Source organism: Amblyraja radiata, chromosome 15, assembly GCF_010909765.2.
Source record: "Amblyraja radiata isolate CabotCenter1 chromosome 15, sAmbRad1.1.pri, whole genome shotgun sequence".
Lineage (NCBI taxonomy): Eukaryota > Metazoa > Chordata > Chondrichthyes > Rajiformes > Rajidae > Amblyraja > Amblyraja radiata.
The window spans coordinates 10,676,370-10,690,228 of NC_045970.1; the positions used below are offsets into that span (position 1 = coordinate 10,676,370).

At 43.0% G+C, this 13,859-nt stretch overlaps 1 protein-coding gene across 5 annotated transcripts in view; it reads right to left on the reverse strand.

Moving 5' to 3' along the window:
- The window catches only part of kndc1 (kinase non-catalytic C-lobe domain containing 1), a 192,925-nt gene that overhangs the window by 78,042 nt on the left and 101,024 nt on the right, over nucleotides 1-13,859 (reverse strand). For 4 of the 5 annotated variants that reach the window (XM_033033634.1, XM_033033632.1, XM_033033633.1 and 1 more), the window contains exons 12-14: nucleotides 4,918-5,032; nucleotides 4,658-4,823; nucleotides 1,698-2,596 (exon numbers count right to left, since the gene is read on the reverse strand). In XM_033033634.1, the coding sequence (XP_032889525.1) occupies nucleotides 1,698-2,596; nucleotides 4,658-4,823; nucleotides 4,918-5,032 (1,180 nt within the window). The remainder of the gene's footprint in view (nucleotides 1-1,697; nucleotides 2,597-4,657; nucleotides 4,824-4,917; nucleotides 5,033-13,859) is intronic. The other variant, XM_033033637.1, reaches the window with a different exon arrangement.

A 13,859-nucleotide genomic window follows, 5' to 3' on the forward strand; every position in this document is an offset into this window, starting at 1 on the left:
GAGTTGAAATTAGCATTGTGAAAAGATTATGAGGGAGGGTTGGGTAGCAGGAGGATAACAAATAGATGATTTGTGGCAGTTTTGTGGCAGCATCTCAAAGTTTGGTCTGAAAGTTTAAATTAACATAGAGATAATTTATGTGTAGAAAGGAACTGTCGATGCTGGTTTACATCAAAGATAGACACCAAATACTGGAGTAACTCAATGGGACAGGCAGCATCTCTGGATGCCTCCTGTCCCGCTGAGTTACTCCAACATTTTGTGTCTAACTTTGGTGTAAACCAGCATCTGCAGTTTCTTCCTATAGATAATAATTAGAGTTGGTAAATGGAGATAAACAGAGCAAATGGAATTTAATCTGGCAAAGGGAAATGTGTTTGTCATTTATTCATTCACAGGATTTAGGTGTCTCTGGTGAGGTCACCATCTGCTGCCCATTCCTAATTTCCCCTGCTGGGAGTAAGCCTCTTCGCAGTGGAGCAAGAGTCATATAAAATGATAGGGCACTGAGAAATGTGGAGCTACAAAGGGACGTATGAATGCATTGATTTCCACCAAGATTACCACATTACAGGAAGCATGCAACCACACATTTGAGGTCCTCGATGAAATTTGCTTGGATATTGCCAAGGTTGGAGAATTTTGTTACAAGCAGAGATTGTCTAGAGTGTAGCTGATCCCTTCGGATATAAGGAGATGTTTGTTTTAGGGAACAGCGGAAAACAGGGGAAGAACATAAGAACATATTTTCTTTGTGTGAATAGCCAGGGGATTAACACTGAAGGTAATTGAGAGGAATGGGGGAAATCTTTTTGGTGAGGGTGGTTGAGGACAGGTGGTGGTGCTTGAACCCTCTATCATATGTAAAAAATACCAAAACATGGGAAGAGCTATAACCTACAAGGCAATAGACCCAGAAAGGAATAAGGATGAATAGTACTTTTATGGTCACCATGTAATGATGGGTCAACATGACCTTCCAGGGAGGTTTACAGGATAGCGGTGAGACTATATCCAGAGTACAGTATATAGATTTGGTGCCCATGTTTAAGGAAGGTTATATTTGCACTAGAGGCAGTACACTGGTCAATTCCTGGAATGAAGTGGTTGATATATGAAGAAAGGACAGGCATGTTAGGCCTATATAAGAGATTACAAGAGTGAGAAGTGATCTTATTGAAGTAAGATTCTGAGGGTAAAAGATGAGAAGATGTCTGCTCTAATGAGGGTATCTGAAACTTGAGACCATAGTTGCAGATTAAGTTCAGTTTATTGTCACGTGTACCAATGTACAGTGAAAAGCTTTTGTTGCGTGCTAAGAGATCACCCATTGAAAATGGAGATGAGAAATAATCTCTTCTCCAATAACCATATTCCAGGGTGTCAAGGGAATTGGGAGAAAGCTTGGTATATTGTTGGTGATGACAAGACTGGATCTGTCATGATCTTATCCAATGGAAAGCAGCCGAGAGAGCTGATGAACCTGTTCCTCCTTCTGCTGCTTACGTTCTTGAATTCTAAATCTTAAATAACAAGTGTTTTAGATGTTAAATTAAATTAAACACATCAAAAGTGCTTGGTTCAATGGAAGCTCATAATTAAAATGTTAGATAATTTTCCTTCTTGGTAGAATTATCAGTAAAATAATTGAAGTGTGTTAAATTATCAAGGTGTGTTAAAATTAAAAAATAATCTACCCATGATACTGGCTTCTTCATCATGCTCTAAGTAACCATCATATGCAAACTCTTCCTTTATCAGATGAATAGTTTTTTGCAAAAGATCGATAGGTTCTGAATTTGATGAATTTATTGCCTTTAGGTTGTCTTGAGGAGATATTGGGATGCATGCAGAAGGTATATGGTTATTTTCTGAAATTTCTGCAGAGATGCTTGGAGTGGCTGTGACTGTTTTTAATTCGTTTCTGACAGCCATGGACTCCTGCTCAAACAAACACCTGTCAGACAACGGTATTTCTGCGACACTCTTAAAATCTACAACATTGTTAAGATTGTCAGTGGAAGGATCCGACCCAGAGTGTGGTTTGATCGAAGACTTTTCATCAACGTTTCCATTGAGCTTAGGACTGGAAGTGCTCTGCGATTGAGAACCAATACATTTAAAACCGCCCCCACTGTTTTTACCAGTTTCCCTACATGAAATGACTGTAGATTCTGGGAAGAGGCTATTTAACTTTCCTCCGCAAGTACTCGGAAGGAGGGTTACATGCTCCAGCGCAGGCAAATGAAGAAGAACATCATCCACTGATGTGGTGGAAACGGCTGCAGAAAAAGAATTTGCATCCTGGTGCTGACAAAAAATTGTGTGTGGTATATTTATCTTGTTTTCAACCACTGGAGAAATGTTTGCAGATGAACTCAGGTTGTTATTCGTTTGGTTTAGCAAAGACTTCAAAGATGCTGCTGTGTGCATTGTTCTGTCCAAAGTCTCATTCTTAAAGTTCAAACGGGACGTTTCCACAACGACATCATGTTCAATACCTTCAATAGGCATTGCCCCCTGTTTATTCTGGATTCCCTCTTTCGTGGCTTTAACAAACTCTTTGGACCCTGGACATTTATTTAATGCATTTGTACTGTTGAAATAAGAACAAAACATATAATTTAGGAACAGGAAATAAAAACATTAATTATAATTTTGACATCCACAAAATATGCAGTGTTACATAATTTGCTTATTTTACTGCACATAGTCATTTCTTCAAATTCTGTGTTTTAAGGTTCTGAATTGTTGTAGTAATGCAAGGTGCTAGAATAAGCAATGGGAATAACTGAATGCATATTCAGTGGGAAATTATTAATATAAAACATATTTCAGTAATTTAACCAAAACCCTCATCACTCATGGAAATTTGGGGAGGAATAGTGAGAGTTCCCTTCTGTATAAACAGCATCACATTCCTCATGACTATAGAAGTCTGTTGTTTTAAATTATGTACCTGTGAAGATATCCTTGGTGGCGTCTAGAAATATCACAAATTATATATATATGCCACCATTTTCTAAACTATGACTTAATGTCACTTGAAAAATTAAAACATTTCACAAAATTACAAAATATATACATTTAGCATGAAATGATATTGAATGTGATACCAAAACAAAATGAATAGGATCAAACAAAGGACAACTAAATAAATTATATTGATCATAATGAAGTAATTTTCAAATCAACATTGTTCTCATTGATGCTGCAACTACTAATAGCTGCACATTCTATTCCATTTTCTGAATGAATTTAGTTACCACTCACATTGGTTCAATAAATGTGTCTATTTGTAAGACACGTGTTTACACGTGAAATTGCCTAACAGCATTAAAAAAGCATTCATATTTGAAAAGATAATTTTCCAAAACCTTGAAAAGATATAACAAATGGATAATTGAAAAACTACTTTTTAAAACATAATTTGCAAAACTATAGTTTAGAGATACAGCATGGAAAAGGGCCCTTCGGCCCACTGAGTCCACGACAACCAGCGATTAACTGGTCACACTATTTCTGCATTATCTCAATTTCTCATCCACTCCCTACAGGTTAAGGGCAATTTCTTTCCACAAAGGATGATTAATCTACAAAGCTGTACATCTTTGCGATGTGGGAGGAAACTGGAGCATTGGGAGGTCACAGAGAGATCATGCAAACTCCACATAGACAGCACCCAAGGTCAGGAAAGAACCGAAGAAAAAGACAAAATGCTGGAGTAACTCAGGAATTCGTTCTATCCAGAGATGCTGCCTGTTCTACTGAGTTACTCCAGCATTTTGTGTCTATCTTTGGTGTAAACCAGCATCTGCAATTCCTTCCTACACAGGATAGAACTCAGGTCTTTTGTGCTGTGAGGTAAACTTTGTCTTACATTCCCATCCAAGCCTCACTAGGGAAATTAATATATGTTATCACTCTGTTACCAAGGAGGTGTGTTCTGGAGCATTGGCATGTGTTAAAACAAACATGGATAAAGCTGAACAATGCAAAGAGATTGTTAAGAGCTACAGCATGGAATCAGGCCCTTCGGCCCACCGAGTCCATGCCAACCAACCCATTCACACTAGCTCTATATTAATCTACTTCTGTGCAACTACTATTTGTTGTTGTAGTTCATAATTCTGAAACCAGCTGCCATCAATCTACCCCACCCCCCCCCCCCCACCCCACCATTCCCCACCGCACTCCCCACTGAACTCCCCACCATTTTTCCTAATGCGTACAATTTAGTTTTTAGCTTAGAGATACAGCATGGAAACTGGCCCTTCGGCCCACTCAGTCCATGCTGACCATCGATCACCCGTTCACATTAGTTGTCTGTTAATTCACTCCCTACACACTAGGGGCAATTTACAAAGGCCAATTAACCTACAACCCCACAGATATTTGTGATGAGGGATAAAATTGGAATACCGCAGGAAACCCAGGTGATCACAAGGAGAACGTACAAACTTCACACAGACTACATCTGCGGTCCGGATCAAAGCCGGGTCTCTGGCGCTGTGTGGCGGTCCCTCCACCAGCTGCACCACTGTGCCACACCATTACATCTGAATATTGAATATATTTAATATTGACTCTGTTACCAACAGCTGATCTGAATACAAAGTCCAAAACTCTAAGGAGATTTACTTAATGAAAGCATTACCTTGTTTTCTCTTTGCTCTGTGTAAGGATTATAGGTTTGAAATGGGTGGCTGGGGAGGTGAAGGCCTCTGGAAGTTTAGAAGGGGACTTGGTGTTTACGGAAACCTGACAAGGAATTGGGCCCTTGACTGCTGTCAGCTTACTGTCAATAGCAAGAGGTACAAATCCTATAAATAATGAATGAAAAAAGAAAGAAAATTCAATGATAATGCTTTTACTGGTTGATGTCAAAATGTGCACTGCCCCAATAGTGATCAGTACCTAATCTGGATGATTCCTGGGCAAATGTTGCATTTTCCAGTGAAGAATAAGAATGTTCTAATTTCTCAGTTTTGTAATTGAGTCCATTGACAGTCATTTCTTTCCTGTGGAAGTTCTAATTGAGGGAAAAGAAATTAACGAACAGTTGTGAATCTGCATGTTATTTTATCAATGGTACTAAGTGTACAAAAATGGAACACAGACTCAAAAACTAAAGGCACAAACTATAGCAACAAAAAGATGCAACACTGGTGTCAAAGATGAATATAAAGGCAACAGTGGTCACACAACATTTGACATTGAACAGTAGACACAAAATGCTGGAGTAACTCAGCGGGTGAGGCAGCATCTATGGAGAGAAGGAATGGGCAATGTTTCGGGTCGCGAACCGACCCAATCCGATGTCTCGACCCGAAATGACGCCCATTCCTTCTCTCCGTAGATACTGCCTCACTCACTGAGTTACTCCAGCATTTTGTGTCTACATTCGATTTTACCAGCACCTGCAGTTCTTTCTTACACATGACATTGAACAGTAACATTTTTGGAAGAACAAGACTTTAATGTAATGTGCAAATGCTTAATTTCTTCTGCAATGTTTTACTTTAGAATATTTGGAAATGTTTAAAAAAAAAATTACCTCCAATTAATGGCCTTAATTTTTCTGAACTATATGATCTCATACTTACTTCATGTAAATCACCTGAAAGCAATGTGCAGCGCAATGCCACATTGAGCTTCTAACTCCATGTCCTGGATAAGTGCATTTGGCCAGACTTACTTCAGCCAGCACATTACCGGCCTTACCTTGCACTAAACGATATTCCCGTCTCATGTATCTATCTATACACTGTAAATGGCTCGATTGTAATCATGTACTGTATTTCCGCTGACTGGTTAGCATGCAATAAAAGCTTTCCATTGTACACGTGACAATAAAGCTAAACAAACCCTGCCTACTAAAATGCCATGTTTGAATGTTGCTCAGGGGTGGGAGATTGCAGCCTTCACGTGGTCCGCCCTGATTCAATTAATGCAATCAACCCGACGTGCACAAACAAGATCAAATAGAACAGGTTGACCTACAACTTTAGGCTGTGCATGCTATACGGAAGAAGAAGAATGTTGCTCAGATTCAGAAACATTTAAAATCTCCCAAACTATTAAAAAAGAATAAAATTACAAAGGGGATATAAAAAATGCTTAAAATTCAACTAAAAATAATCAAATAATTATTTGAAAACTGAAAATTAATTAAAGCTTACCTTAGTCCCAGATAGACATCCCTCTATTCAGAAGAATGGAAACATTATTTTGCCATGTAGGTTTGCTTGATCAGATTCCCTAAGTCTAAGTGCTGGCCAATTTCCACTACTCTGCTCCAATGGTACAGCAGAGTTGGGAAACAGGGGGTGCCCAGCTTCCAGCAAATCCCCCAATTCTACAATTGCTTTTGTATAGAGGGGTTCTGAGCCTGGTGGCACTAATGCACAGGAAAGCCATGGAGTCACACAGCATGGAAACATGCCCTTCTGCCCAACTCATCCATGCTGACCAAGATGCCCACTGCCCCAATAATGATCAGTGCCTAGTCTGGATGATACTTGGACAAATGTTGCATTTTCCGGTGAAGAATAAGAATGTTCTAATTTCTTAGATTTATAATTGTCAATTGATAGCATGATTGCAAGCAATCTAAGCAAGTCCCATTTGCTCGCTTTTGGCCCATATCCTTCTAAACCTTTCTATACACGGATGATAAGACGTAGGAGCGGAATTAGGCCATTCGGTCCATCGAGTTTGCTCCACCATTCAATCATGGCTGATCTATTTTCCCCCCCTCAATCACATTTTCCTGCCTTTGCTCCATAACCTTTGACGCCCTTACTAATCAAGAACTTATCAATCACGGCTTTCAAAATACCCAATGACTTGGCCTCCACATGGCATTCACGGCCATCTGTGGCAATGTATTCCACACATTAACCACCCTCTGGCTAAAGACATTCCTCCTCATTCCCATTTGTCCTTTTATTCTGTCGCTGTGCCCTTTGATCCTAGACTCTTCCACTACCGGACACATCCTCTCCACATACACCCTTTCTGGGGCTTTCGTTATTCAGTAGCTTTCAATGTGATTCTGCCTCGTCCTTCTAAACTCCAGCGCTTACGGAGCCATCAAACGCCCCTCATAGGATAACCCGATCATCCCCAGGATCATTCAGCTCTTGACCCTCTCCAATGGCAACATGTCCTTCCTCAGATATAGGACCCAAACCTGCTCACAATATTACAAATGTGGCCTGACCAGTACTTTATAAAGCCTCAGCTCTACTTCCTTGCTTCTGTGTTCCAGTCTCCTGAAATGAATGCTGAAGTTGCATTTGCCTTCCTTACTATTGACTCCACCTGTAATTAACCTTCTGGGAATTATGCACCAGCATCCCCAAGCCCCTTTTCACCTAGAATTTCTGAATCCTCTCCCCATTTAGAAAAGAGCCGACACTTTTATCCTTTCTATCAAAGTGCATAACCATACACTAGCTATGCTGTATTCCATTTGTCACTTATTTGCCCAGTCTCCCACCTGTCCAAGTCCCTCTGCAGACTCCCTGCTTCCTCACTGCCCCTCCATCTATCTTCGTATCATCTGAAAACTTTGCTACAAAGCCTTCAATTCCATCATCCACAACAGTAACCTACAACGTGAAAAGTAATGGAGGCAACACTGACCCCTGCATAACACCACTCGTCATCGGTGGTCAACCAAAAAAGACTCCCATTTATTCCCACTCTTTGCCTTCTGCCTATCAGCCAATTTTCGACCCATGTTAGTAACTTGCCTCCAATACTATGGGCTCTCTCTGGTTTAGCAGCCTCATGTGCGGCACTTTATCAAAGGCCTTCTGAAAATCTAAGCAAATAACATCCACTGACTCATTTTTTTATCCCGCTTGTTACCTCCTCAAAATATTCCAACAGATTTGTCAGGCAAGATCTCTCCTTAACAAAACCATGCTGACTCCAGTCTATTTGCTTCCGAATACCCGAAACCTCATCCTTACAAATGGACACTAACATTTTTCCATCCACTGAAGTCGGACTAACCAGTCGAGAGTTTCCTTTCTTATGCCCTACTCCCGTCCTAAACAGCGGAGTTACATTTGCCATTTTCCAGTCTTCTGGAGACTTCAGTAACCTCTCCTGCACTCTACTTCCCCTTAACATTATCCATACTTTTGCATTCTGTTGAACCCACTCCCCCCTATATCGTTTAGAGCCATCTCTATGTGCCTAGTTATGTGATTTGCCAGGACCCTCGTCCAAGCAGGGTCCAGGTGGGGTCTGTCCCATTGGAACAGCTCCCTCCTTCACCAATACTGATGCAAACACCCCATGGATTCAAGCCCTCCTCCCACATCAATCTTTGAGCCACGCATTTAATCCAGAGATTATTACCTTTTTCGCTCTGCTTTTCAATTCAGTCCTGAGCTGCTCAAATTCCCTCAGCAGAACCTCTTTCCTTTTTCTACCTATGTCGTTGGTACCGACATGGACAATGCCAACTGGATCTTTCCCCTCCCACTCCAAATTCCTCAGCAGGTCAGATGAGATGTCCTGAACTCGGGCACCAGGCAGGCAACACAGCCTTTGGGACTCCCGATCCTTGCGACAGAGAATTGTATCTAGCCCTCCACTGGGAGGGTCTTTACATATTGCCTGAGGAAACTTTCCTGAACACACCCCCTGGCAAATTCTGATGTGAGGTAATTTGGAACTCTTGTCACTTCCCTACAAAATCCAGGTCATTATGATTAATGGGATCAATGAGGAATAGTTGTGAATCAAATTAACAGTGGATACAATTTTGCAGAATGCAATCCCGACTGTGTTTCAAGATGTGGATGCTGCTTGCCACTGTAAAGTTTACAACCCAATGGTAAAGTGAGGCTCAATGCAAATTGGAGGAACATATTTCGCTTGGGCAACTTACAGCCCAGTGGTATGAATATTGATTTCCCTAACTTCAAGTAACCCCGGCATTCCCTCTCTCTCCATCCCTCCCCCACCCAAGTCACACCAGCTTGTCGCTTTCACCCAACAAACAGCTAATAATGGCCAGTTTCCTTCATCATTGTTACTTTTTTGCATATCTTTAATTCATTGTCTTCACCGTCTATATCTCTCGTTTCCCTTTCCCGTGACTTTCAATCCGAAGAAGGGTCTGGATCCGAAATGTCACCCATTCCTTCTCTCCAGCGATGCTGCCTGTCCTGCTAAGTTACTCCAGCATTTTTTTGTCTATCTTTGGTTTAAACCAGCATCTGCAATTCCTTCCTACACTGTAAAACATTGTTCTAATGTGAAGCATTACCACTTGCCTGGGCTGAGGTAACAGCAAAGGTCAACAATGTGTCTACTGCTCACTGGCCTTCATTATAACTTAACATTAACCATTCCATACAAAGAAGTAAAACATGATAACTCTTTTCCATAGTATTGCAAATTACACATTTCTAGCCCCTGCTGTTAGGGGCACAGACTACTTCTAAAGATGCATCAGCCCCATCACCAGGAACATGATGGTACTGCAATATTTTAATTAATATAAACAATTTAGATCTTGATTGTACCCGACTCGGCAATAAGGGATTCCATGAAAACCCAAACTCCAGTGAATGAACATTAATACACACGTAGGTCAATGTGCAAAGGGAAAAATGTTCCCGGTGAGCAGTGTTCCCCACGAGTGGGACCAAGACTCCAGTAGGCCCAGCTCACCAGCTGTGGACATCGGACCTGCATTGTAGTCCCGGCTCGCCCACCGTGGATGCCTTGAGAGCGACGAGGGACCTGCGAGCAACCGCGAAGAGCGAGGGGGGCCATCCAGGAGTGAGCAGAGCCATCGAGTAGCAAGGACAATAGACAATAGGTGCAGGAGTAGGCCATTTGGCCCTTCAAGCCAGCCATTTAACCGCCATTCAATATGACCAAGGCTGATCATCCACAATCAGTACCCCGTTCCTGCCTTCTCCCCATATCCCCTGACTCCGCTATCTTTAAGAGCTCTATCTACCTCTCTCTTGAAAGCATCCTGAGAATTGGCTTCCACTGCCTTCTGAGGCAGAGAATTCCACAGATTCACAACTCACTGGGTGAAAACGTTTTTCCTCATCTCTGTTCCAAATGGCTTACCCCTTATTCTTAAACTGTGGCCCCTGGTTCTGCACTCGCCCAACTTCGGGAACATGTTTACTGCCTCTAGCGTGTCCAATCCCTTAATAATCTTATATGTTTCAATAAGATTCCCTCTCATCCTTCTAAATTCCAGTGTATACCAACCCAGCCGCTCCATTCTTTCAACATATGACATATGAGGGCCCTAGAGAAGTGAGGAGGGCCATCAAAAACTCCTGGCAAGCGCGTTGGAACCGCCCAAGAGAGGACCCGGTGGCGGACAGCCGGATGGGCCGCGGTGGGTGCCGGAGGTCGGACGAGGACACGCCACCAAGAACAAAGAGGCACCAGCTTGGGGGGGGGGGTCACCGAGAGAACAAAGAGGGACAATTGGGGGTAGACACAAAATGCCGGAGTAACTCAGCGGGACAGGCAGCATCCCTGGAGAGAAGGAATGGTTGGTGTTTTGGGTTTGGGTTGAGACCCTTCTTCAGACTGATGTCAGGGGAGTGGGTGGGACAGAGATAGGATTGGAACTATTGGGGACTACATTGTAACTTTGCTTGTACTCTATATGTGGCGACTGTTTGCTAACTTAATGCACGGTAGGCAAAACAAAGAATCTCACTGTGACATGTCACATGTGATAATAAAGTGTCAATCAATCAATCATAGGCATCCAGAAGCATGGATGCATCACCCACATTATATTGTGATTGCCATAGATGGAGGAGGAGGAGGGGGGGGGGGGGGTTCTAGTGGTCTACCGCACATAAAGTCAACACCAAAGATACCAGCTCCTCCTAGTGGCTGAACAGTTGAAATAAATAAGTAGGAAGGAACTGCAGATGCTGGTTTAAACCGAAGATAGACACAAAAAGCTGGAGTAACTCAGCGGGCCAGACAGCATCTTTGCAGAAAAGGAATAGATTACTTTTTGGGTCGAGACCCTTCTTCAGACTGAGAGTCAGGGGACTCTAGACTCTCAATCTGAAGAAAGCTCTCAACCCAGAATGTCACCTATTCCTTCTCTGCAAAGATGCTGTCTGACCTGCTGAGTTACTCCACCAGTTGGTGTCTATCTTCGGTTGAAATAAATAATCAGGTTGTTCTTCCAGGGAGCCACATGAGTGGCAGGATGTAACACTTGTCCCTTTACCTCCCCCCTCGTCTCCATTCAAGGACCCAAGCAGTTGTTCCAGGTGCGACAGAGGTTTACCTGCATCTCCTCCAACCTCATCTACTGCATCCGCTGCTCTAGATGTCAGCAGATCTATATCGGTGAGACCAAGCAGAGGCTGGGCGATCGTTTCGCCGAACACCTCCGCTCGGTCCGCAATAACCAACCTGACCTCCCGGCGGCTCAGCACTTCAACTCCCCCTCCCACTCCGTATCCGACCTCTCTGTCCTGGGTCTCCTCCATGGCCAGAGCGAGCAACACCAGAAATTGGAGGAACAGCACCTCATATTCCGCTTGGGGAGTCTGCATCCTGGGGGCATGAACATTGAATTCTCCCAATTTTGTTAGTCCTTGCTGTCTTCTCCCCTTCCTCAGCCCTCGAGCTGTCTCCCCCCATCCCTCAGCCTTCGGGCTCCTCCTCCTCCTTTTTCCTTTCTTCTCCCCGCCCCCACCCCACCCCCCATCAGTCTGAAGAAGGGTTTTGGCCCGAAACGTTGCCTATTTCCTTCACTCCATAGATGCTGCTGCACCCGCTGAGTTTCTCCAGCATTTTTGTGTACCTTCGATTTTCCAGCATCTGCAGTTCCTTCTTAAATGCTTTTATGTAAGGATGGGTGCGGACAAAACTGAGTATACACTGCTAAATGCATCGACACTGAGAATGTATGAAGGCAGGCAACACAAACAACCAATCGTGCAGCAAAAGATTAGGGCATCATAATCTGCTGGGAGTTTTTAGCCTCAGTTCCCTGCCACTGACTTTCATGTATTTACCCATTTGTGGCTTGGCAGCCAAATGATTTAAATGACTTGACTTCCACTGTTCCTTTGTACTTTTAGTGGTAAACTAGTCAAGCACAGCAGGAGATAAAATTCCCTTCAGAATCAACATTTCAAGTTGTTCTAATTGCTATAATGTGGCGAGGTAATTGGAAAATAATCTTTGCAATTTTCATGGGATGGAACAGGAAACTCCTGTCCCGTCCTCTTCCTGCTCCCATTTAATTTATGCTGATTGTGGTAGCTCTGGAGAAACCCAACTAGTTTATTTATTTATTTATGCCTTTTGTTTGCTTGAAAGATAATGTTTTTCGTTAGTGGGAAGGAGCTCAGAAACTGGAATGCATGCAGCCTTACTTCCATATGATATTACTTCTCAAAACACTGTAGCAGAATCCATTTTTAATAACCACCCCAGAATTAATTCCATATTCTGCCTGAGTGTGATGGGTAGCACAGTAGCGCAGCAGTTGAGTTAATGCCTCACAGCACCAGAGATCCGGGTTCGATCCTGCCTACAGGTGCTGTCTGTGTGGAGCTTGTATGTTCTCTCTGTGACTGTGTGAGTTTTCTCCAGGTGCTCCGGTTTCCTCCCACATTCCAAAGAAGTGCCAGTTTGTGGGTTAATTGGCTTCTGTAAATTGCCCCAAGTGTGTAGGATGCGAAAGTGGGATAACATAGAACTCGTGTATGGGTGACCGATGGTCGGTGTGGACTCGGTGGGCTGAATGGCCTGTATCCATGCTGCATTTCTAAAGTCTCCAAACAAAACTAAACTAAATTGCACTAATGTACAGAGGATACTGCAGATGGTCATGGTGTTCAGAGATGTGAAATGGATATTTGAATTCCACCTCTGAAATATTTGAAAAGTGCGTACAAACCCTCTTCCATTCTCACGTGCGAAACACAAGTTTTCTTAACCTCAGCGAAGCTTGCATGACTTGCAGGGAACCTACTTTAGCAATGCCAAGCTGCGGCAGGAAACCAATCTCATTAACACTCCAGTATACCCAACATGAGAGTGAACATGCCAGACTCCTGAGCCTTTTGACTATTGTCATTCAGTTCATTTTAACTACAGACCAGCTGATCCTGACAAAGTATCTCTTCCAATATCCTTCCCCCGTCCTACCCAGATACCCGGCCAAGTCCACTCTTGCTGGTTTTATTTGTGCTCAGCACTGGCATAAGCTTTGTGTTGAGAGTTCCTGCAAATTCCACAAACCAGGCCCATGAATTAAGTGGTTGAAAGACCACCATATCATAACTGCGTAATAAGCCAGCCTAGGGGTTAATCAATTTCTGGGCCAAGACCTCGCCCACCAAGGTACCACCGGTACTGCAACTGTCTCAGAGCTCCAGTGACCAGGGATTGATTGTAACCTCTGGTGCTGTCTGAGTGGAGTTTGCATGTTCTCACTGTGGATGTGTGGGCTTCCCTCAGGAGCCCCTGTTCCTTCCCCCATTCCAGACGGGTAATTGGGTGCTGTAAATTATCTCGAGCGTAGCTGGTTGGTCAAGAGAATCGTGGAGGTGTTGGTGTGAAGGCGTGAAAGGAGAAAGCAGAGGGAAAGTTTGGGAGAACAGATTTGATGAAATTGCTCTGAGATCTCACATTTGACTTCATGGCCTTCCACAACATCACAAAAAATGACTGGAAATAAAGATACAATATGAGTACAATCAATAACTATAGTTTCACTGTGAACTGTGATTAATGCTCCACTATCTCTCACAAGGCTAGACAGAGGATGCTTCACATTCCTTTCTGAGAAAAATTGTCTCAATCAGGCTCCTCCC